This window comes from Hyalella azteca, unplaced genomic scaffold (assembly GCF_000764305.2).
Source record: "Hyalella azteca isolate HAZT.00-mixed unplaced genomic scaffold, Hazt_2.0.2 contig16643, whole genome shotgun sequence".
Taxonomy (NCBI): Eukaryota; Metazoa; Arthropoda; class Malacostraca; order Amphipoda; family Hyalellidae; genus Hyalella; species Hyalella azteca.
Window position 1 is genome coordinate 40,032 of NW_025946457.1, and position 24,469 is coordinate 64,500.

The 24,469-nt window shown below is 38.6% G+C and overlaps 2 protein-coding genes and 1 long non-coding RNA gene across 4 annotated transcripts; all 3 read right to left on the minus strand.

Moving 5' to 3' along the window:
* Nucleotides 1–234: 234 nt before the first annotated feature.
* Nucleotides 235–2,417, minus strand: LOC108666926. Its single transcript, XR_001930530.2, has 3 exons — nucleotides 2,284–2,417; nucleotides 1,476–1,607; nucleotides 235–589 (listed from the first exon to the last, which is right to left on the minus strand). It is a non-coding gene; the product is annotated as an uncharacterized LOC108666926 (long non-coding RNA).
* Nucleotides 2,418–5,803: 3,386 nt separating this feature from the next.
* On the minus strand, nucleotides 5,804–11,725 carry LOC108666927. The gene is made up of 10 exons (XM_018153896.1): nucleotides 11,688–11,725; nucleotides 10,837–11,007; nucleotides 10,295–10,384; nucleotides 9,385–9,516; nucleotides 8,691–8,808; nucleotides 8,161–8,269; nucleotides 7,645–7,834; nucleotides 7,302–7,412; nucleotides 6,982–7,187; nucleotides 5,804–5,999 (listed from the first exon to the last, which is right to left on the minus strand). Exons 2-10 carry the CDS (start codon nucleotides 10,992–10,994, stop codon nucleotides 5,830–5,832), a joined length of 1,284 nt encoding a protein of 427 aa, XP_018009385.1. The 5' UTR covers nucleotides 10,995–11,007; nucleotides 11,688–11,725; the 3' UTR covers nucleotides 5,804–5,829.
* Nucleotides 11,726–12,003: 278 nt separating this feature from the next.
* Nucleotides 12,004–21,050, minus strand: LOC108666923. Of its 2 annotated transcripts, XM_047884976.1 has the most exons (6): nucleotides 21,032–21,050; nucleotides 19,651–19,804; nucleotides 15,013–15,163; nucleotides 13,138–13,226; nucleotides 12,706–12,802; nucleotides 12,004–12,291 (listed from the first exon to the last, which is right to left on the minus strand). In XM_047884976.1, exons 2-6 carry the CDS (start codon nucleotides 19,759–19,761, stop codon nucleotides 12,080–12,082), a joined length of 660 nt encoding a protein of 219 aa, XP_047740932.1. In that variant the 5' UTR covers nucleotides 19,762–19,804; nucleotides 21,032–21,050; the 3' UTR covers nucleotides 12,004–12,079. The 2 variants fall into 2 exon arrangements, with proteins under 2 accessions (XP_047740932.1, XP_018009379.1); XM_018153890.2 differs by lacking the exon at nucleotides 21,032–21,050 and having other exon boundaries at nucleotides 12,005–12,291; nucleotides 19,651–19,921.
* Between the last annotated feature and the right edge of the window lie 3,419 nt (nucleotides 21,051–24,469).

Genomic DNA, 24,469 nt, shown 5'->3' on the forward strand with positions numbered 1-24,469 from the left:
CTATTCGCACAATTCATTACGTAGTTAATTTTCATAATTTTGCAAAATCCGTAACGAAACTTGTACAGTATTGTTTTTAGCTGCTTTGTCCCATTTCTCTCGAACATCGTATTCTGGAATTATCCTGTATCAGGAAATTGATTTATTAATCCAATCAGGTCATAATGCATTAATTCGTTTAAATTTCAATGAAGTGGCATAAAAAAGGGTATTTGTTACGAAATCAAAGTCTGGTTCATTTAATACACGTTTTATAATCATTAATACACGATATTACCATTGACGAGCAAAAAAATAGTCATTATACAGCAGATCCCTGTCTTATTGTAACATATATTTCAACCAACGTGTTGGAATGAATGAGTTAATAATTAGAAAGCTAAATTATTATCGTACTACTTTCTGCCCGACAGACATCGGAAGGGTTGGTGCTGTCCATACCCGTGGGAGACAGTGACCACTTAGAACTCGTGCTCTTCGTCACCACGGCCGTGACGACGGCAGCAACTTTGCTTCTCCTCATGCCTGTCCTGCGCCGGTATAAACTTAGTCTGCAGCTCCAGTCCGCAGCTGCGCCGTTACCTTGTCACTGAAGTTGCAGGAGGTTGGAATTAATTACGGCACCTATTCAATGAAGTTGCAAGAGGTTGGAATTAATTACATCACCTATTCAATGAAGTTGCAAGAGGTTGGAATTAATTACATCACCTAGTCAATGAAGTTGCAGGAGGTTGGAATTAATTACATGACCTAGGCAGTGAAGTTGCAAGAGGTTGAAATTAATTACATAATCTAGGCAGTGAAGTTGCAGGAGGTTTGAATTAATTACGTCACCTGGGCAGTGAAGTTGCAGAAGGTTGAACTTAATTACGTCACCTAGTCAATGAAGTTGCATCGGTGCCGTAACCGTGCACCGTTTAGTATTTCCAACGCGTCTTCTACTGAATCGCTCGTAGGTATAAATTAAGAAGGCGAAATGCGTGTCATGCGAACAGGGTCAACATCTTGATCTTCAATACTATACGCTATTACAGTATATTAATAATAATGACTTGATCTCCACTTCATATTGAATATAGACTAGGAAATATATTTTGTTATAATGTCGCTATCAAAATTTCAGTATTCCCAAACGATTGATATAACACATCAGTTCAACGCGATACTACTTACGGTGCGTAGACAGTTAACGTACGAGGAGAGATGAATGTTATTATATAATTTTGCTCAATTGCGTTAAATTGTGTTTAATTACGTTAAATAATTATAATGGTGCTCTAATATATTTGAATATTTTGCACATATGCAGATTCTCAATATGTGCAATTCCTGTGATAGTCTGAACGGATGGCTCGTTACGTATTCGTTTATGGGCCTCAGAGCTTCTCCTAACTAATCAGCTCGTTATTTGTACATGTGAATCTTTCAAAATATTTCTTTCAATGTAAATTTATTGTAAAAGTTAAGTCTCTTACTTGGTTTAAATTATCCCTCCTCGTCCATTTATGTCACCCCAGCCGTTCAGAAATCCATGCGAGCAGCGGTAGGAGCGCGTCTTGGTGCAAAGCGTGCTCGCAGTCCCGTACGCGCACAAACTCGCCTTCAACCTTGACAAAAAACGCATGTTGATAGCATAAGAATACTGTCCTGGTCGTCACAAATGATAATAGTAATCTTGGTATTACACATGTGCTGTTCAATTTGAAATAAAGTATTGACATGGAATAGAAACGTAAATTCGCATAGAACAGGAGTCTTCGTAACTACGGCCCGTGGTTAGGTTCCATCCGGCCCGCCGAGGTTATCTCTTAGTTCAACCTATTGTTTACAAAAATCGAGCGTGGCGTTTATTTCTGGTTACGCATGAACTGAAAACAGTAACCGGCCCGCGAAAGTCTCTGAAAGAGTGCTCTTGGCCCGTGGTGATAAAAGTTTGAAGGCCCCTGGCATAGAATAAGAACACACGAACCTGGGTAGTTAAGCTCGCGTCTAAATAGAAATTATTTTCTTTTCGGTGCAGTTCAATCGCCGAAATGCGATCAAACCAGTCAACCAATCCGTCATAGGAATGACGGGTTTGTTTACGTGTCTTGATCGCAGTGACGTAACAAGAAAGCTGAACTGTAAGGCGGAAATCCTCGTGGGTCAACCTTATATTGTTCAACCATGATGCAGAGAACGCAATATTGGTATGCATAAACTCGTTTGTTAATTTATTTATAAGATATTTTCAATCTCGGTATCGTGTACAGGAAATCGTAGCAAGAGAAGGGACACACTTACCCCTCTCCGTTTGAGCTCTGCGTGTGTTTGCAAGCCCCAGGACGGCAGCACCAGCGTGTCTTCGTCTCCATGGCTCTGGTAGAGCGGAGGCAACCGCGTTCGCTCCTCAGCACTCAAGTTGTCAAGCTCCTGTACAAAAAAATTACCTCTCAGGATTATCCTTCGAAAAATTATTGGGGTTAATCTCAATGAAAATAATAAGATCGTACAATAATAATTAAATGTAAGTAATATGTGCGCAACATTTGTGTGATAACTAGATAGGACTCGCTTAGCATCTTCTAAAGCTCAAGTTTTCTCCAATTAGAGTTGCTATTCATCTGTAAGAAATTTTGCTGTACAGACATGCGTAAGTTGGAACTTTGTCAGGAGCTTTTCCGCACTTGTCGCACTGGTTCCCTGAACTGATATGTAATATATATTGGCGCTATATATTCATGTTCTATACTTAATATCATTGAAAAAATACAGATACCATTACTGGAGCATAACAATTCCTTCACGCAGATATCATCCAGCCAATATTCACATAGCAAACAGGCCTGGGCACTGCGTGTGAAGCTATAGAAAGATCAATAACTCAATATTTCAATAACTCAATAACGCACTAACTCAATAACTCAATAGAATTGATATTTGTGAAAAAAATGACTTAATTTCAACCGTTAATCAAATTTCGAGCTACGGTACTAAAAATAATTGAAAATACTTGCATACAATTTGTGTGACAAATAAAAGGTTGACCCGACCCATGGTTGAACTAGTATAAGGTTTACCCGACCCATGGTTGAACTAGTACAAGGTTGACCCGACCCATGGTCGAACTAGTATAAGGTTGACCCATCAGAAGCCCATTTTTTTCGGAAATAGCTCGTTGTTCACCTGTGACGTCACGGGCATTAAGCAATAACCGAAATGCGATCAAACCAGTCAACCAATCCGTCATGGGAATGACGGGATTGTTTACGTTTCTTGATCGCAGTGACGTAAGAAGAAAGCTGAACTGTAAGGCGGAACTTCTCGTGGGTCAACCTTATATAGTTCAACCATGAGACCTACAGACTTCATAGCATCCAACTCTCGCGCATTATAACGTGTCTGATGGTTGGCTGTATTAATTTACCATTTACCAGGAAACAACACGAAACCGAGATTTAAAATATAATATAAATAAATTAACGAACGAGTTTATGCATTTCAATATTGCGTTCTCTGCACCATGGTTGAACTATATAAGGTTGACCCACGAGGATTTCCGTCTTTCAGTTCAGCTTTCTTGTCACGTCACTGAGATCGAGATACGTAAACAATCCCGTAATTCCCATGATGGACTGGTTAACTGATTTGATCGCATTTCGGTGATCGTTTAATGCCTGTGACGTCACTGAGATCAGTGACGTCACAGGCGAACAACAAACTACATCCGCAAAAATGAGCTTATCATGGGTCAACCTTATAATAGTTCAAACATGCTTTGCACCATCACTGATTAAAGTCACTCACCGACCAATATTCTACGGAGCGGAACACCGCTTTTCACTTGCTCGTCGATTAGACCGCACACAGCAGCGACAGCCTCGTTCGTTGACTGTATATCTTCAGGAGCACTTATGTCAATGGCAACCCTGGACGTATTTAATGATTATTAATTTAACTTGATAATAATTAATGCAATATTGTGTGCTTAAGAAGTAGGTATACCTATGAACATCGAAATCCTTATTTACCGAATTTTAATTGGTCGCCAAAAAAGTAAAGAACTAAAACGAATCGCGACTTCAAGATTACATGGTGGTCGCTTACTCAAGTATACATGACACAAATATACAAACGCCGTTTTATTTAAGAGAACATTATTAATTCATTTTCAAAATAAATGCCAAAAATAAGAAATTAGTGACCCTTGATGCGATTAAAAAAAATTTCTCGTTTTGTTCACATGCACAATGCTTGAAAAATTGGCCGCAAGAATTCACCTGTTCATCCACACATTAGACAGCGACTGAGCAGGAGTGTAAAATAAAGGCGCCGCGCTGGGGAAAAGTAAGTTGGTCTGCTCAAACTCCAGTCGTTTTCCGAGCTCGCTGCACCACCAACCGTAAAAGTTGGCACCCGTATCTCCTGCAATTTAAGCTGCCTAATCATTTATAAAGCAAAACATGGAATGTATCGTTATATACGCCTAGAATAGAATCTAAATANGCAGCAGGATGGAGGCTGTCTCTTATACACATCTAGATGTGTATAAGAGACAGGAGCTGGGATCAAACCCGCGCCTCTCTGCGCCAATCTTGGTACTCTGAACTGTAACCACTGGGCCACCCTGCCATGAGGGGCGTTGTAAAATGCACATGTTGGTGCATTTTATTTGCAAATTTCCTCCTGTACTTCCTAGTACCCTTATATTATAATAATCTCAGGGATTTCAACCCTTGCTTGACTACCAGAATAAAATAGCCTATATCTCTGGCAGCTCCTTTTATTATCCTACATCATCTGGGCTTCAGTAGAACCCTCCAAATTCCCACAATAGCTACGTTACCCTAACCCCCTATAGATTTTATAGGAAAAATATAATGATATCTAAAACAATGACTGGAAACCGAGGGCTCGCCAAAAACCCTTAGTGGGATAAGCAGAGAGAAATAAAAAAACGAACTCTCAATTAATTCTTAATAAAGGCTTTTGCTGTGAAAATGACCTGCGAATATCGGGCATAAATGATTTGAAATGTTGAAATTAAATTGTGAGCCAAGTTCAAAGTTTACAAGAGACGAAGTCCGGTAAACGATCTCAAAAGATCTACAACTGCGTAGCTTTCGCTCTGCTTTTCCCACCTCCTGCGGAGAAAATTTTTAAACCTGAACTCGCGTTTCCTAAGTAATTCATTCTAGAGCCACGCATTCACCTAATAATAATTAGTAAAACAAAAGAACAAAATCTGCATGTGATTTTTCATAACGTTCGATGCTGTTGAAGTAACCTACTCGTAATTCCTTGTCTGTCTCAACAGCTCGTTGTCTTATCGTACAAGATTAGGACAATCAGAAAAGAACAATTCTAAAACGAAAATTGGCAAAAGTTGGACATGGAATAGAAGTATACCGTCAGGAAACACTGTAGTTTTTCGTCCACATAAACGCAATCGTCTTAACGCTAATTTGTAAAGTTTGTTACAAATTAGAAATAAATGGCATGGAAGTTGAGGCATTGGTCGTGATATTCACCTTACGAACGACACCGCAGCGATAACTCAATAGTCGCTTGGCAGTAAATTGAAAACGTTGAGAGCTACCAACGCAAAAATTATACGTAAGCTAGTCGCAATTCCAGGAAAAACATTTCCTGACCACATAAACTAAAAAAATTTTGATGAAACAATCCTACTAAACATTCTTTTGAATAAGAAAAAGTCGGTCAGCGTGTCCTAGGAAAGAAAGGGAATCGTAGCGGAAATAAACGTGTTCCTCAAGTCTATACCTATCATTATACAAAATACGCCAGGTTAATAAAACATAACTACAAAAGATAATATTGGATTGGTAATCAATCAACAGCCTCAGGGAAGACGAGGAAGTCGTGGCGGAAATACAGGTACTCCCTCAGAGGCTGCGGCAACACGTCTCGCAGTCCTTCCGTTTTTTCTTCAATCCTGCAGTGGCCGAGGGAGGCGCGGATGGAGAGGCGGCACAGCTCCTGGAGCGACCGCAGCGGCGCTGCACACACAATAATAGAATAGAAGTATCAGCAATGAAGAAGATTAAGGGTTGGGTGTGATCATGCTGGCATATATCATATATCAATATAGCTATCTCAATCAATCGTCAGCTATGGAAAGATCGGGTTCCAAAGGCCGGATCCCTTGTGAATCAAGCCACGAAAAGTTNTACTTACGCTCTATTTTCTTGTCTATGATTGGTGGATTTTGCTTGAAAGGCCGTCAATGATTGGCTGATGAACTTACGATCTCTTAACTTTTTTTGAAAGTATGGGCCCTGCTATATAAGCACCATAAAATTAGCGCCAATAGTTGTTTTACTGTGGTGACCGTCGCATGAGTATGGTCTCCGCAGCGGCTTCGGCAGTTGGGCGGCAGAGGCCATGAGACGTTCAACGTTTACAACGCCAGCAATCAGAAGATTCATGTATGGAGCACGGCGTAACAATTCTCATTGGTACGGTCATCAGCACAGTACGGTTCCAAGTCTCATCGGAAAACGCATACAGTCACATTCTTTGTCATCAGCAGTACGGCAACGAGCTTGGAGAAATAAAATGTATACAAAAAATTTTTAAAGACCACGTTTTTCATCATCTATAGATAGATGAAAAACGTTTTTCAACATCTAAAACGAAAAACGTGGGGCGCATATGTATTTAATTGTTTGGTGATTACTTGATATGATGAATATGATGGTTCATTGAACATTTGATAAATTGAATTATGCGTCAGTCATTAACAATGTTCGATACTTCATCTGAGATCATGATCTTCGGTCAATCGCTGTGTAAGTACGTATATTTCTACCACTCGAAATAATCATTTATCAAGGTACTATTTGAAGAACTGGAACTTGCAACGCACAGCTTAAACAAACTTCTCATTATTTCACTCATGCATTCCCTTGTAAAGCACCCTGAATGTCGCTAAAGATTTAATAACTCACAATTGTTTTTCCCCAAATGATTCAAACCCACCTTCGGGCGCACGGTAGCGCGTCGTCTCCTCCGAAAAATATGAATGATTGTAGTCGTCATGCTCGAACTTCACTCGGCCGAATGCCATCATCTTCATCTTGCGGCTAAAGCGAGGAGCGTAGCGATGAGTAATGAACTCGATCGACGGCGAGAGTTTGTCGGCCTTCCTCTCGATCAGGTCTATAGGACTACGGCCGATTCGCACACTGGGTGAGGAAGAGGAAAAATTAACACACGTACTACATGCCGGAATATACGAGTGATATATGCCATCACGATCACTGCACAAGGCAGTTAGACACGTTAGAAGTGACACTCACTTGCAACTGCTCGGACTTATGTCGTGCACGCCGAGATGCAGCATCATGAGTAAAGGAATTCGTGCACCTACAAGCAATGCCCGTGCGCAGGCATCCTGGAGTACGTACGACCTGATACAAACAAATAAAAAAGATTTATCACTCTCAAAAATTAAACCGCTTCTTACACGACTGTTGACGGCAACGTAAATGCAATATTTCCAATCATTATCATGTTGAGCAGAAAGTCAAAAATAAAAAATATCACTATTTACGGACTAAATATTTCATATCAATTACACAAATTCCGAGAATTATTTCGTTGGGAAAGCGTTCAGCTAAACTGAGACTACCTTTAACCCACCTGAACCAACATTCGCCATCAAGGCAGCAGTTCCTGGTCAGTTCCGATAATAAAATTCGGTACGGTGATTCACGGTCGTGTACAACTGCTTGGAGATCTGGGCTACGCAACTTGAGGGCCTTATCAAGATATTCTACCAAGTAGTCGTTCATGATGAAAGTTGTCAAACATGATGCAGTTAATTTGAAACCTGAAAATGGCCAAGTCATCCATGTTATAAAGTATACGAGATACGGACTTGGAGTAGATTAATTGTGAGTTATTATTGTTATAGAGAGTTATTATTTATTACTCTTATAGACGCTCATTTAATTCTGCCGGTTAGAAGTAATGTGTAGTGCACGTCACTGCAGCTCAGGCATGCGTGTAGTTGAAGAGACAACGTGAAAAAAAATAAAGAGTAAGGATAAGCGCATGCAGTTTAGACAGTTTTAAGACGTCATGAAGCAACGAAATGAATAATAATAATAATAATGTTAATGATAAATCAAGAGCCTAATAAAACGAATTACCCACCTCTTCGCTTGAACACTGGCAGTAACTGCAAGAAGAGCGGAATGGAACCAACAGTCAAATTGTAGAGCAGAAAAATGAGCAGATTTATTTCATTTCGACTGCATTCACTCTGTCGGAACATAGGTAAAGAGAGCTATTTGAAAACCGGCAATCATCTCACTTTCGTGAGCATGAAATTGACAAGCAACGCTTTTGGAGTTGAATAATCAACATTCACAAGATTGTTTTTTTCATTCGGTGTGGTATTTTTTATCCAGTAAGATATTATATGCCAAAGAACAGACTAGATAAAGCTATGGAAAAATATATGTTCAGATTTGAAATGCCTAGCACCATATCGAACTCGGTGGAAATCTAGTAGCTTCTTCAAACTATCGTCAGTCATGAAAATATCCGGTCAAATGAACCGATTTTAGATCTTCTATGAACAAGGCACGAAAAGGAAAAGAATCAGCGACAGGCCACATCAGGCCTACACTTCAGCGCCGAGATCAATATGTTATGTTACCTATGTTAAATGGTTAACCTACCAATAAATGGAGGTCGAGCAGGGAATCTCGACGTGACATCCGAGACTCGTAAATCCACAACTCAATAGGCAGAGCATGTAATTCAATCATTTGGAAGAGGTGCTTCACAGCTGCCACTCTGGAAACACAGAAATCTTTTATGGCTTACATAGCATTGAAAATATGTTTTTTAATATTTGTATCATGTTTATAGTAATACAGTTCCAATAACTTTTAAACGCAGACCAGAGAAGAAAATATTTAAAAATTATTCTTTGAGCTTCAGCAAACGTACGGAAATGGACAACGCACATTATGACACACCATATAATAAGTTTATATTCTAACCGATCTTGTACGCTAATTTAAAATTATAATTCGAAATTCTGTAGTGTTGTACTTGGCCTACGTACACGGGAAAGTCAACAAACCGCTGACACTGGCAGGCAGTGAATTCCAGGCTTTTTTTCCATTCACCTAACAATTGCTCATTTTCGCTAACTGGATTCCTACACAGATGTAGCTAACATTCAACCTGACATGTGAAATACGACCTTACACAGATATGTGTTCTTGAACAAAATTTTCATCAGACTCACCGTAATTCCAGAGCAGTTTGTGTCTAGGATTTGAGATTGAAAATTTCATCAGACTCACCGTAATTCCAGAGCAGTTTGTGTCTTGGAATTGAGATTGAAAATTTTATCAGACTCACCGTAATTCCAGAGCAGTTTGTGTCTTGGAATTGAGATTGTCGAGCGTTCCAGTTTTGAGCGCAATCTTGCATTCGAGTTGTCGACAAGCCCCGTCACAATCTACTTCATCATGAGCAGCCCTCGGGCAGTACCTTAAGAGAAAGTAAATTAAGTCATTCTTCCGGCAGGTTTCCGAATCCTTATCACGGGAAACAGTACACTGGCAATTTGGTTGCTTGTTTCAGTGAAAGATCCAAAAATGTAATGAAAGTTATTCAGTTTACTTTAGTGGCCACATGTTCACTAGCGCTTCAGTAATTTAGCTATCTCGCACCGAAAGTCAGATGAACATCACCAAAGAGGTAGAAGGTCTCAACTATCAAAAGTTTCTCAAATTAAAAATTGTTCATCACCCACGAGGGGTGGAAGTTCTCAGATGTCCAGCCCGCTAAAGCTGGCTCGAAGGAAGCAGCGTTAGCATCTCAAAGAGACGAAGTGACAAGGAGGGACAGGTGAAGAGCAATAGAAACGAAGGCACTCGGACAAGAGGTCGCTTACACGGGACGTCGGCCGCCCGCACGAGAGACAGAGAAGGGAAATGTAAGGAATCCTACCTACATAATAACATAATATAAGGAATTCAAACTACATTATAACTTAATGTAAGGAATCCTACCTACTTAATAACTTTTAACCCCACAACTGAGACCCGCAGTCAGACACCGCGAGCTCAGCGGTAGGGCGCTCAGGAACAATCCTCCTAGGAGCGCGGAATCCCATAAGACTTCTGACGAGCACAGACAGCCGTCAGAAGTCCCCCCTGGGTAAGTTATTCAACAGTGAAAAGGCCGTGTATTATTTGTGAACTTATTTGGGTGAGACTACAACAAAAATACCTCGCATAATCGCACAGCTACAGCTATTACTTACTGGAAGCACATCTGGATGAGTTTGAACATCAGTTTAGGCTGCCTCATCGAGTGAACCTTAGATATGCACGTAGTCATGGCACTCAAGTACCTGAAAAATTCCTTTTTGTAACTTTTAAACAAGAAAAATTTCTGCGTTGCTAAAGAGATATTGAAAATCACTCATTACTTTGGCAAAAGAAATAAAATTACAAGAAAAAACCAATGCTTTTCCACCAGACATCTGACACTTGCCTGACAATTTACTTCTCAATTTATCGGTCGAAGTTTCTGTAGATTCCAACCTATTGAAATTTAGACGAACAGCTGCTACATTGCAACTTCATTAAATCGAGCTTTGAGAGAAGTAATAACTATGGAAATTCTACTGAACCTGACCAGAATGAATATTCTGATTAACAAAGTAAGTAAATCTGCTTCATCGTAAACGATCAAGATATCAAAATTTCCTCTTCTGAAGACAAATCTATATAGTATATAGTTGTTTATACCTTAAGAGCCAGCAAAAAATATGCAATTGATATAGAACTTTTAAGATCTCACCTCTTCTTGTAATTCCAGTCACATCCTCTGGTGTGTACAAATAAATTATTTATAAATTGAAGAAAGTCATCCCGCAATGCAAGTACAGGGTAATGCACTAGCAGGTACATAACGCAGTCATGGTACTGAGCGCAAATGGCAGCCTCTACCAAATCCATCGTCACGAACTCCCTGCATCACATTTGTAAAGAACAATGTCAATGAGATAACATTAAATTGGAATCTATACAAAATTTATTTCATTCAACACAATAACTATCTGGGTTGGCTACAGCATTGCCATAAAATTTCAACCCAAAATATAACTTCAATTCATTCCTAATAAATCAATAGTATTACATTATTTAATAATTGTTCAGACATTTAAATAACAAGAGAGTCAAATTTAAACAAACCGTACGTCTTGAGCTACTATCAAACTACAAATGATCCAATCTCGAAAATGAAATTTATAATGGGGATATAAGTACGTCAAGCAGAATATAATGTGATATTTTGACAAAATTATAACAATGAATCGCACACAAATAATGGCACTGCTGATCATTATAAATAATTAATCATTATAAATAAATAATTAATAATAATAATTTATAAACCCTGATCATTTTTGTAAACCAGTCATGAATAACATTAACACAAACTGCAGACAAGGATGAATTGCAAAAAAAAAATGGCAGCATTTTTTTTATTTGAAGGCAAGAACAACATAAATGAGACAGGATGATAAGCTACTGCTACAAAAAATAATGCACACTTGCCCTAACAGATTGGTAAATAATCGTCCAAGTATTACAAAAGTTAGGAAAGTCAAAAAGCAGATGCAAATTTTGTGCTGCTGTATCACTCACCGATCAAGGCCATTCCCAATCAATAGGAGCTTCTTAAACTGGTCAATGAAGTGTCAATGTTCAACAAACTTCAATTGGATGTATTTTTTTTTTGTTGGCAATGAAGTGTCTATGTTCAACAAACTTCAATTGGATGTATTTTTTTTTGTTGGCAATGAAGTGTCTATGTTCAACAAACTTCAATCGGATGTGTTTTTTTTTGTTGGCAATGAAGTGTCTATGTTCAACAAACTTCAATTGGATGTGTATTTTTTTTTGTTGGCAATGAAGTGTCTATATTCAACAAACTTCAACCGTATGTTTTTTTTGTTGACAATGAAGTGTCTATATTCAACAAACTTCAATCGGATGTTTTTTTTTGTTGGCAATGAAGTGTCTATATTCAACAAACTTCAATCGGATGTTTTTTTTTGGTTGGCAATAAATAATATAGTGTTTGTATCTTCATCAATCACAACAAGGGCCGCCTGGTACTTGAAACAAACAGCACTCACTCTTGTAAAGAAGGAGTCGGGAGGCTTGCAACGTTCGTAAGAATCTTTTGTCAACTGTGCCCCAGCATCAAGCAGCAGCTCAACGCCGCGCCACCAATGGTTCTTCAAAGCTGAAAATGTTGTATGAAATAATTATATACGTTTACTGAGCCCTTTTTAATATTTTATGAATGCTTCCAAAATAATCCAATTAAAAATGCACAAAATGAAAACTGAGATGTTGTAAAAAGTTGTATGTAATAATTATATACGTTTACTGAGCACTTGTTAATATTTTATGAATGCTTTCAAAATAATCCAATTACAAAATGATGCACAAAATGAAAAATGATATTTTGTAAAAACTGTTTCCATTATATGAGAAATAGCATACTGAGTTAGATCTCTGAGCTAGCTTTCACATTTGACAACATTTCAGGGTTCAGCAGCATCATGGTATTCAACACTGCAAATTGTTGTACACATTTTATCCAACAACAAAAAAATTTGCTCCAAACTAAGGCTATCAGGCAGGTAACTCTTACCATGCATTAGAGGCAGAGAGAACCGATATTTCTGAGGCAGGTTTGGATTAGCACCGGCATCCAGAAGTGTCACCAGAATTACTTCTTGTAAAATTTCCTGTAAAATTTATTTGTATATGTAAAGTGCATAAATAGAAAAATACAAACATCAGGTTGGAATGAAAAGAAGGAAGGCTTAATAAACTGAAGTTGTAAACAATGTAATGTGTTTCTAAAAGGGATTATTACAAATATGCTAACACACATAACAAGACATTTCTCAAGATATTTAGAAGGCACGTTGGACTATGATACAACCTAATAAAATAATCATAGAAGTAAAGCAGAACAAATAAGATTTTAAAATGTGAAGCAAAATAAAAGGCTTAATGAAAAAGCAGATGGATAATTAAAAGCAGATAGAAAATAATTTTAAACACACATTCTTATTACCTCGTGCACGTCTGAAGATGTGAAATTTTTACAGACAATCCGGAGTGCAGTGGAACAATCATTCCCCTCTTTGTTGACAAATCTTTCATCTGCAAAGTATAATAGAAAAGAAAATAGCTAATTACTAGGGAATTTTTTTATTATTTTCTAAAATGAAACAGCTATGGAAGAAAATAAAAACAAGGAGTTTTTTTAGCAATTTTTTGGATGCAGTACAGTTATCATTGCGCTCTAAATAACAAGATACTCAAATGTAAACATGTATATAATAAATTGATTGAAATTACTAAATAAAAAGTAGCTGCAAAAATAGCAATATGGTAGTAAAATGACAAACTACTTTATATGCACATTAGAACAAGTTAAAAAAAAAAATTCAAGCACAACCCATAACCAATGCAGATAATCCCAAAATGTGCACATTTGAACAAGTTAAAAAAAAATTCAAGCACAACCCATAACCAATGCAGATAATCCCAAAGGTCTGAATTTTGATCCCCTTGATGCAGAAGTCATTCTCAAATGGTTTGGCCAATAGAGGATTGGGTGGGCATTTCATTTATTGGGGGAGGGCTGCTGTACATTTGCATACCCTAGCTCTAGATTGCATGAATGGTTTGTCAGTGACACACACAAAAGCAGCAAAATGTAACTCAGTACTCACTGCAGTGAGTGACAGATAGCGCATTTTCACGTAGACAAAAACGTGAAGTCACGGACAGACAGGCAGACAGACATGACCAGCACAATAGCGCCTTTTTTTCATAAATGAGAAAATGCGCTAATAAGCCTGACATACATGGTACAGCAACTGAGAAAGTCCTACCTGCCTAACAGCATAAGACATTCAGCAACAGCAATGCATTTATTGACTGAACAATACACATTGAAGATGAGAAAGCAAAAACTTTTTGGCCAACTGGCCAAAAAGTTTGTAGGGAAGCAAGCAGGATTAGTAACTCCAAACTATGCTGCAAAGCAGGCCAATAAAATTGAATGCCTTTAAAAAAAAAAATTTTAGCAAATTTCAATTGATTTTACAGAAGGTACGGTACCTATATTAGTAATAGTCACTGAGTAATAAGTGAGAAAAGTTTCAGAAATTTCAACATTCAAACCAACCATTTCCAATCATAATTTAGCCTATGGGATTGAATCAGTAGGTAATTGAAAATTATGAGTAGTTTTCTATGGTAATTGAATGCACACTGAGGTTTAGCAATTCAACTTTGCTGCAGTCAACATAGAACACTTCATTTAAAAATGATGCATTTGAAATCTTATCAAGAATATTAACAATTAGTCACATTGATAATAAAGTGTTCTATGTTCACTTAACTCTAGGACATGCGGGAATATGTGTGAAAACATTTCAACAATATGGATTGCAATAAATAACTGCAAACATAGCAAACCTACTGGCATGATAGCTATAGATCTTAAGTGCAATATTAAATTCATAATTGAGCCAAGACTTACGTATCTAAAGTTACCAATCTTACAAACATTCTTATTGAAATTTTAGGAAAATTGTAGCAACTACCGCTAGGTTATTTTTATTTTAAATAATCTGCCATATGATGTACAATTCTCAAGCATTCTGTGATGGCTGGTTGAAATTGCATTTTCCCGTTCATCTGTTGGATCCACAAAAAAATAATAATAATAATGCAACTACATAATATCTGGATTTTGATAGAATGGGAACACTTTAAATATCAGCCCTGCTGATATCTATCAGAGGAATTTGCTACCGCTAAAGTCACAGAAGACATTTACATCCTCTCTGTACTATACCAAATATTTTAAATATATTTTAATTATTACCAATATTTTACCTGTAATTTGGGATTATTTTAAATATTACACAATTACCTGAATACTGGAGTAGCTTCCTGATGGCTGAGAGATCCTTTGCTCTGACTGCATGGTGGAGTGCTGTATATCCTACAACATCAGCTGCACAGCTGTTGTCAGTGATATGATTATGATGCCGCCACATCTTTTCTAGGAAGGCAACAGCTTCCTGGAAGAAATGTAAGAAACTTGTTACTTGAAAAGATTTTGGCAGGTGGAAATGTGTGCGGAATGGTGCCAGTGGCCAGAAAAAATACGAGGATTTACACATTCATGGGATTTCCAAAATGTACAACAAAGAATTAACTGCTGCACTTGCAAGCATTAAAGACAACTAATTTTGATTAATGAAACCACAAACTCATACGGTACATGTTTTCATAGTACGGTACATGTTTTTTTCATACATTCAATTTAAAAGAGACTAATTTTCTAAAAATTTAAGATGATCGCTTGTATTGGAGCATTTGCCAGTATTGGAGCAAGTGTGCTCCTATTTTTGGCCACCACTTTCAATTACAAGGTACATGGTCATTTAAAAGGCATTTAGAATTCCACCACATTCTAATTGCTACTTTTCAGTCATATTATAATTTTCTTATATCATGAGCATTGAGTCATCCTCTTCTCATATGTTATATGTCATTCATTGTTCACTATACAAATCTCTCCATGTTATTTATTTATTTTGTGTTGGCAATCGTCCCAGAATTGTATTCTCCTGATTGGGGTAAACAATTATGAATTTTGTATCCTATTGTTATCCCGCTACTGATTTTCTTCTGAGAATCACGGCCCATGATTAATGGTGAATGTACACAAATTCCCATGAATCTGTCCAATTAACCAATTTTAGCTGCAGGATGGAATTCTAAACTTGATTCACAAGGGATCCGGCCTTTGGAACCCGATCTTTCTATAACTGACGATTGATTGAGATAGCTGCTGGACTGAGAAGTTACGTACTATTGGAAGTTACGATTTGTGGGAAGTTCTGTAGCGACTTGAATTTATATCTCGCAATTCTGTCTGTTCATGTGAAATTAATCATCCTAATTCATTGTGCGCCAACTTGTTGCTTGATATGTAAAAGTTCCGAATATTAAATTATTGGATAATAATTCTGTTTGCGTAACTACTGAATATCAAATTCAGGGAGAGATCCAGGCTATAGTATGCAATTGGTGCTAAATACCGGTTAGGGTTTTCTTATTCATATTGTACCGTATCTAGCATCTTATTGGATAGGTTTCCTGGTCCTTCGGAACAATCTGGACATTGCATTCAGTGACCAGTGATTACCAATGTATATTCTACGAGCAATTTTGCATTGCATTCAACTAATGTAAAATGTTTTTCAAGTCTCGCCCATACTAAAACATAACTTCTAGATTAATTCCTTCCTGCAATATATCAGCAATTTAGCTCGTCTCAAATAATAATAATAATAGCGGTTTCAGCGTTATTAGGCCGTAGGCCTGTCGCCGATTCTTAACATCACAGAACATTCACAGCATTTTGCGGTCTCGAACTCGCAACTCACTGCTACAATTCTACTGTGCTTAACCGCCCGGCCTCCTCGCCGATTCTGACCAGAAACTGGCGCACAGAGCTGGGACTGTCTCTTATACACATCTAGATGTGTATAAGAGACAGAGTCTATACCTATCATTATACAAAATACGCCAGGTTAATAAAACATAACTACAAAAGATAATATTGGATTGGTAATCAATCAACAGCCTCAGGGAAGACGAGGAAGTCATGGCGGAAATACAGGTACTCCCTCAGAGGCTGCGGCAACACGTCTCGCAGTCCTTCTGTTTTTTCTTCAATCCTGCAGTGGCCGAGGGAGGCGCGGATGGAGAGGCGGCACAGCTCTTGGAGCGACCGCAACGGCGCTGCGCACATAAGAATATATATATATATATAATATATAGCGGTTTCAGCGTTTATTAGGCCGTAGGCCTGTCGCCGATTCTCAACATCGCAGAACATTCACAGTATTTTGCGGTCTCGAACACGCAACTCACTGCTACAATTCTGCTTTGCTTAACCGCCCGGCCTCCTTGCCGATTCTGACCAGAAACTTTCGCACAGAGCTGGGATCGAACCCGCACCTCTCAGCGCCAATCTTGGTACTCTGAACTCTAACCACTGGGCCACCCTGCCCTTATAGATTGCCACCCTTATAGAAGTATCGGCACTGAAGAAGATGAAGGGTTGGGTGTGATCAAGCTGGCATAGGTATATCACTCGTATATTCCGGGCAATAGTAATGTTTGTTAATTTTTCCTCGTCCTTACCCAGTCTGCGAATCGGTCCCATGGCCCACAAGAAAAAAACATGGCTACAATATTCGTTGTTTATCAGTAATACATTGATCCACTATTGTTGAATAATGCATGTGCGCTTTGCATGGACAGAATTCATTCGTTTATCGATACAAAACATATTTTTATTGGGAATTTTTGCAAGGCATTACTATCGATCTCTTTGTAGACTTTGTTTGATGTTGTGAGCTTGTAACAAACAGGAATGGACATTGTAGTGTTAAAACCTTCAATATACGGCATATTCAAGTCAAGTTAATTAACATTTGCATAATTTCCGATGAAGGTTTAAAATATATTTGGACATTGATAGTTATAAGCCATTGAACCAACTTGAGCATTAGGAAGCTGCATAAGTGTTACATTGTTCAGCTACAGTGCCACCGATTGGTCAATAAAACCTTGGCAAACGACAAATGTTGAGCATTAACATTGCAAATTCAGCGCTTTCTTACTTCTTTAGGTACTGGTCCTATAAATTGTGAAACCATTTTAAATAATGTTTCTTATATCATTACCCTATCATCAATTTTTGCACCATATTTATCTATCAATAAAATTTATAATATATTCTGTTCATGTAACTACTTATGAATTCCAAATACTCATCACAAATTTTTGGTATTGAAATCTGAAAGCGTCACCACTATTAACAGTGCGTACCAGTCATGGAAAACCTGGTAAGTCATATCCAACTTTTCAGGTTTTCCATGACCGGTGCGCACCTTGTATTAAATTTTAATATACCACATGGCACATGCCTAAGTGCTCAATGATTTATAAAAATTTGTAATTATAATAATTGCAGCTTCTAAACAATGAACATTTTCTAAAAGACACAAGATATTAGAAAACTTGCATTGGAAGATAAAATCATTCAGAATCTGAAGTGAAGTTATTGAGACAGTAATCACAATATCAACAAAATAGAGCAAAACATGAAAAAATTCATATCTGGACCCATATCAAGAGGTCCATCATTTTAAATCTCAAAGTGGATCAAATCTGTTTAACTTACTAAAACGAGGTGTGGGCCTTGTGGCCATTGTGGGATAGTGTCTCCTCTGCCCTCATACATTTACAAAGCAGCACAATAGGTGATCATGTCTTGTACCGCTGTATGCCATGAAAGATTTGCAGTTTATCCAATCATTTTGTGTGGTTTGAAAACTTTGTTGGTATTGGTGAAATTGTTAAAATTTTCTGCAAAAATTGACATTACGGTAGGTACTTTCTTTATTATGGAACACATTTATTGCAAAAATTTGTCAGATACAGATAGATGAATAGTGAATGTGAATGTAATCAAGTAAAGTGTTGCCACCCGCACCCGGTTTCAAATTCCAAACCATGCGCAATATTGGAAGTGCAGCAGTTTCTGATTAGCAGTCAGTGTATCAATTAACTCACTGTGGTAGAAGGTAAAATGTAGTAGGCTTTTTGATCTGTTTTCTTACATAAACGTGAGAATATATTGCCTATCCAGAATTTCACACTGATTATTTACCGTTTACCCATTCCTTTAGCCTAAGCCTTTAACAATTTTTTTCAGCAAATAATAAATCAAAGTTTGTTGAACTTTGTTCCTGCCTATTTTTATCCGAAATTTCTTAAATATGCCTGTGAAATGAGTTTTCACCAGCAATTTTAGAAATCTTCTGCACAATTTTTCAAAATAGGATGCGAGTGACATAGAAAAAGTAACAAATTAATGCAAGACTTCATTAGCTAGTTACCATAATTATTATTCACTGACCTAGTCAGGCTAGTGACTTTCTTCACCACAGACCACACCAATCACAATTCAATTCAATATCACAAGTTCACACTTCACAACTTTGATAATGTAACCAAAACTCAAAAGACATCTGTAAATCAATCAGGACCAAGCATAGAAAACATCTACCTTTAGAGTTTAGGGCCGCAACTAGAACTTTCCTGCCATTTCCGGAACTGCGAGTTGCAAGATTTCTGTCAGATGAATTACTTCCTACCTAATAATTGTTAACACTTAACAAAAGTGCACAAACGGGCTGCAAGATTCCAATTGTATTAAAATTTTGACCTGTTGGAGCTGTGAGTTTTCAGAAAAAAGTAGAAAAATTCCAATCCTGCAGGCTGGACCATCACCATGAGTCCATGACACTATACTGGTAAGTGGTAGCAGTGGTTGTGGTACCTAGCCTCCTAGGTACTGGGGTTCCGTTCTACATAGGCCTAAAGTAAAATTTTTTAACTCATTGAGAAGAAAACTAACTAAAAAGCCTCATTTTGCAATTTGTACACTGGTAAAAATAACATAATATTTATTACTATATATCACCTCATTATGCTCTGCGTTTTCAGACGCCGCTGCTTCAGATAGTAGCCAAGTGCCATGACTGCCATCGGTATGACTATGAGGGCTAACTTCTTCATCAAAATTCATGGCCATTTTCGAATATTAACGGACTCGAATTTCGAGATCAAGATGAGATCTGAAATAATAGACACATAATATGCATCAGACAAATCAACAAATATGCATGAAATAATTCGATTAAACTTTGTCTAGAGCAGGTGTAAAAATACGTTTTACTCCGAAGTCAAATAACAAGATACCAGCACGAGCACGGTGCACGCGGCGGCCAAAACAAAAAGATCTCGAAGAACTTCCCAACCCACGACCATGGAAGGTCTGAAAGTCAAGCGCCAGCTGATGTGAAACGAACGACGACTTCAGCATGTTGACCACGTGTTAAGAAATTGTAGACATCGCTCAGAAAGACTGTAAATTATTGATATAGAATAGCTTTGAATTATCATTTACCATATGAGAATCACCCAACAAAATTATCGAAATTTATAAATTTCTACACGAACACGAGAACATCTACCTACCGCAAGCAAGTTATGAAACGGACAACGATATAATTAACCATTTTACCTTCATTCCTGAGTTATAGATCAATTTGGGACGAAATTTGCAGTGACCAAGAAATTTCGTCTAAATTACTGAACAGATTTGAACGAAACTTTGAATGTACATTCCTAACCTCCAAGATGAAGGCAATTCAATATAAATCAAACTAATTGGACCTAATACTGCATCCTCTCTCAAGAATCCTGTTACGTTAGCTCTGTGCTGTAAAAATGCGTTAGCTCTGTGCGGTAGGTAAATTTATACCCGAAAATGCGCACCAATTCTAAAAGGAATTTGTAGTTAAAAATGTGGGTCGCTGCAAGCACCGTCGGGTGAAGCTATGCTGGCGAAGTTTTGAAGCAAGTATCATCTAATTTGCAAAAGATTGAACACACGTTATAGTGGTCAAAGTATCCTGTGCACCAACAATGCGGCAATTGTGGTGTGTTCAGCAACTCTTTTTATGTAATAAAAAATGCATTAAGCAACGCGATTATTACCGCGTTCTTAAAGTCAATACACACGCTCTGATACATATATTATATCAACTAAGAAAAGGTAATGAACACGTTCGTGTCAACGCTGTTGTCAGCAGTGCTGCTGAACATATGGGGGCAGCGGCCGCTGCTGATGGACCGTCGGCCCATCGGCATGTTAGCCATCGGCGTCTTCTACTACGTCATGGAAGTGCACGATGCTTCCCTGGTGGGTCGGGAGCCACGCTATCTGCTCAAACACATACAGTGTAATATGCTTAAGCACATAATATAGGCCCCATTAAACAACTCGTGTGTAACATCACCAGTAAACGTTGAAGCAGACCGGCCAGTGCTTCCGTAGGACCCAACATCACGACTTATTGAATTCACTCGATATCTATGTTAGAACGGTTTCCTCATTCATGTTCGCACCCGGCTTTAAATTTGAGCTTGCTGGCGTGTGGACAATCAACACCTTATACATAAGTAACTGAAATAAGCCAGAGCACGGATCAATACTTTATACCTGTAACACGGAGAGAACTCCATTACAGGCAGGTTACATTTACATCACATATAATCAAGGTATTTGAGAAGGTTGTGGCAAGAAGGTTGGTGCAGTACATGGTAAAAGCTGACCTTTTCAACAGAAGACAACACGGTTTTAGTCGGAATCGTTCCTGTTTGTTTCAGCTACTGGAGCGTCACCATCAAATTCTGGCAATGCTGGAGGAGGGGACCGTGGTGGACGTGGTGTATTTTAGACTGCGTGAAAGCGTTTAACAAGGTTGACCATGGAGAACAAAAATTAAGGGGGGCATCTACCTTAAAGTTTTCGGATTTGGCTCTTCCGGTTTTTAGTCTCATTGAGGTCATTTTTAGTCTCATTCCGGTTAGTCTCTATTGCGATGCGCGCGGGATTTTGTCGAGCTCTCCTGAACATTCACACTTATTGTCACGGCAAACCTTTTTCCTCCTAGAGTTTTGAAGCTACAGCGATGAGACATATACCATTCGATTCATAAAGACCATACCTATCGAGTAACGAAGCCTTTTTTCTAGATTTGTGCATAGTTTGGATTCAAAATGGNGGTCTTAAAATGCCTAGCAAATTACGGATCAGGCAATAAGTCCAGCAGCTATCTCAATCAATCGTCAGCTATAGAAAGATCGGGTTCCAAAGGCCGGATCCCTTGTGAATCAAGTCACGAAAAGTTCAAGAATCGGAAAAAGGCCATGGGCCTATTTCTTCAACGCCGACACTTCTATTCTATTCTATTACTGGCAGGTTACATTTACATCACATATAATCAAGGCATTTGAGAATGTCGTGGCAAGAAGGTTGGTACAGTACATGGAAAAGCTGACCTTTTCAACAGAAGACAACACGGTTTTAGTCGAAATCGTTCCTGTTTGTTTCAGCTACTGGAGTCCCAAGTCTACACAGACCCAAGCTACTGGCGCTTGGGTCTGTACTCACTGAAGAGGAGACGGGAGAGGTAGGCCATTCAGTACACACGGAAAATAATAACCGAGATGACACCAAACTTTGAACGTGAGACATTCAGGATTGAAACATACCATAACCGTAGAAGAGGGAAACTGTGAAGGATTCTCCCACTACGTAATAAATCCGTGGTCAGATGTGAATATCTGCGGGATTGATCTCATTCCGTGACTGAGCCGAGGTTGTTAAACGTCCTAAAAAAGGATCCAAGAGAGGGCGAGTTCACCCTGGAGACTTTCAAGAGACGACTGGACGTGTTTCTGGGCACAATCCCTGATCATCCGCCCTTGCACCACTACCTGCGGTGAGAAGCAAGCGACAGCATCGTGCATCCGCTGACCCTAAAGCCCGATAGTCAGAGGCGGCGATCCAGCTGGGACTGCTACGTCCGAAACATTCATTTTCTCTTTGCCTTCTTTATTGCCTCACATTACCCATGCTGATGAGAGAGACATCTTCTTCGGGTGCTAGCCCCCATATAGTATATATAGTCACTCTGGGGTCACCAATTTTGTGGGGGCTAGCACCCGACCACATCTAATTATTGTTTAACTTCTACTCCGTTTTAGGGGGTTTAAGGCCAGGGGCCGTATTATCAAAACTTCGTTAGTACGCAAAATCGACTTACGAGTGGCGTAAGTGCTGATATGATGACGTAACTCCAGCGGTGGTATTATCAAAATATTTGCGCGGGAAGCTACGTAACGTAACTGTACGCCTGCTCGGAGATGTCGTAAGTGGGGTTCGCACAAGTTTAGAGTGTCTGCTGAAGCAATAGGAAACTATTGATTTACTAGCAAGTAGCAACACGTTGAATTGTGATAGAATTTTGTCAATAATCCGACATATAATCGACATATACTATATACATGTGATCGTGTTAAACGGTGCTTTTGGGATAAAAATGTCAATTGCCTTTTGTGCTATAATTTACAAGCAAATGTTGATATTCATATCTAAGAGTTTTATGATCATTCACTTGAACAATATCTTAACCCTCTACAACGCTGAACGGAACAGCAGCGATTATCAGCTGAGGTCGTGACTCTGCTTCTCGTGAGCTCGACATGGGCGGGCAGTTGGCAGCGAGCCGCGGTCAGGGGAGGTTGTGCTTCACTTGTCTGCGCTGCCTTCACTGGAGTCTTCGCGTTGCACCGTGTTAAACGTAAACTTATCTAGAAAGACAATTTTTTGTAAAAAGTTGTATCTTTCAATTCACAACCGCTTACAGCACATCGCATGGTGCCAATTACCTCCCGAACCTCGTTTATTTTCATCACCAATTGAAATAAATATCAACTGACGCTGGTCGTTGATGTTCACGAAAATGCCAGACTCTCGCCCTCGCCTTCGCTGTTGCTGGACTCTGCTGCTGTTGCTGGTGCATTTAACTGCTGCAGGTGAGAGTTGCTTATGTTGCCATGACGAGATTAAACTTGAATGTTGACTTGCCGGTTGATATCTATGCTCGGGACATCAATGTTTACTGGACGGTTGATATCTATGCTCGGAACATCAATGTTTACTTTGCCGGTTGATTTCTATGCTCGGAACATCAATGTTTACTTGCCGGTTGATATCTATGCTCGGAACATCAATGTTTACTTGCCGGTTGATATCTATGCTCGGAACGCGCCATTATTAGTTGGACATCAATAATGAAGCATTGCGGCCAGTGTATCGGAGGCTTTTGTTAACAAGTAACGTCATTAGCTTCCTTATGTTTCTTGTCATGCTGCTTGCTGGGGTTTAAAAAGTAAAAAACCCCAAAAATTTGTGTAATATTTTTTGTTATATCTCTTGAATGACTGCACTCTACTCTGTTGGGCTCATTTTCGAGCGCAATTGTTACGATCTAAATTAAACTCGAAATAGTACTATACTGTGTTATTCATCCTACGTTCAATGTTTCTAATGCTATATTTAATAGTTTAAAGTCCTGCGGCTAATCTGATCCAACGTCAGTTTTAAAACGATCTGCTTGTAAAGTGAGTTGTTAGATATCCAGAAGCCACGTCAAGTAAATTACGTGAATTGACGACAAGCTAAACTCGCATTCTTCCTGATCAACATTATTATATTATAAAAAAGAAAACTCGGAGAGCGAAACTTTTGTCTTCAATACAACTTACCAGAATGAGCATCCTCATTGCCTGCTTATAATCAAATAAAATACCGATACATTTTAATTAGCGGCCCGCCTGAGCAGCAATGAGCGGTATATTATCAAGTAGAAGATCGACTGAGAGCATGA

What these genes read in the sequence shown, in the direction of transcription:
- LOC108666927 (XM_018153896.1), bottom strand. Translation starts at nt 10,994, where the DNA reads ATGGATTTGGTAGAGGCTGCCATTTGCGCTCAGTACCATGACTGCGTT. An exon ending in CTCATCCAGATGTGCTTCCA is followed by an intron (nt 9,517 to 10,294) that starts GTAAGTAATAGC and finishes CTTTCTCTTAAG; the next exon opens with GTACTGCCCGAGGGCTGCTC. An exon ending in GATGGCGAATGTTGGTTCAG is followed by an intron (nt 7,413 to 7,644) that starts GTGGGTTAAAGG and finishes TGTTTGTATCAG; the next exon opens with GTCGTACGTACTCCAGGATG.
- LOC108666923 (XM_047884976.1), bottom strand. Translation starts at nt 19,761, where the DNA reads ATGGCCATGAATTTTGATGAAGAAGTTAGCCCTCATAGTCATACCGAT. An exon ending in GAAGCTACTCCAGTATTCAG is followed by an intron (nt 13,227 to 15,012) that starts GTAATTGTGTAA and finishes TATACTTTGCAG; the next exon opens with ATGAAAGATTTGTCAACAAA. An exon ending in CTCTCTGCCTCTAATGCATG is followed by an intron (nt 12,292 to 12,705) that starts GTAAGAGTTACC and finishes CAACATTTTCAG; the next exon opens with CTTTGAAGAACCATTGGTGG.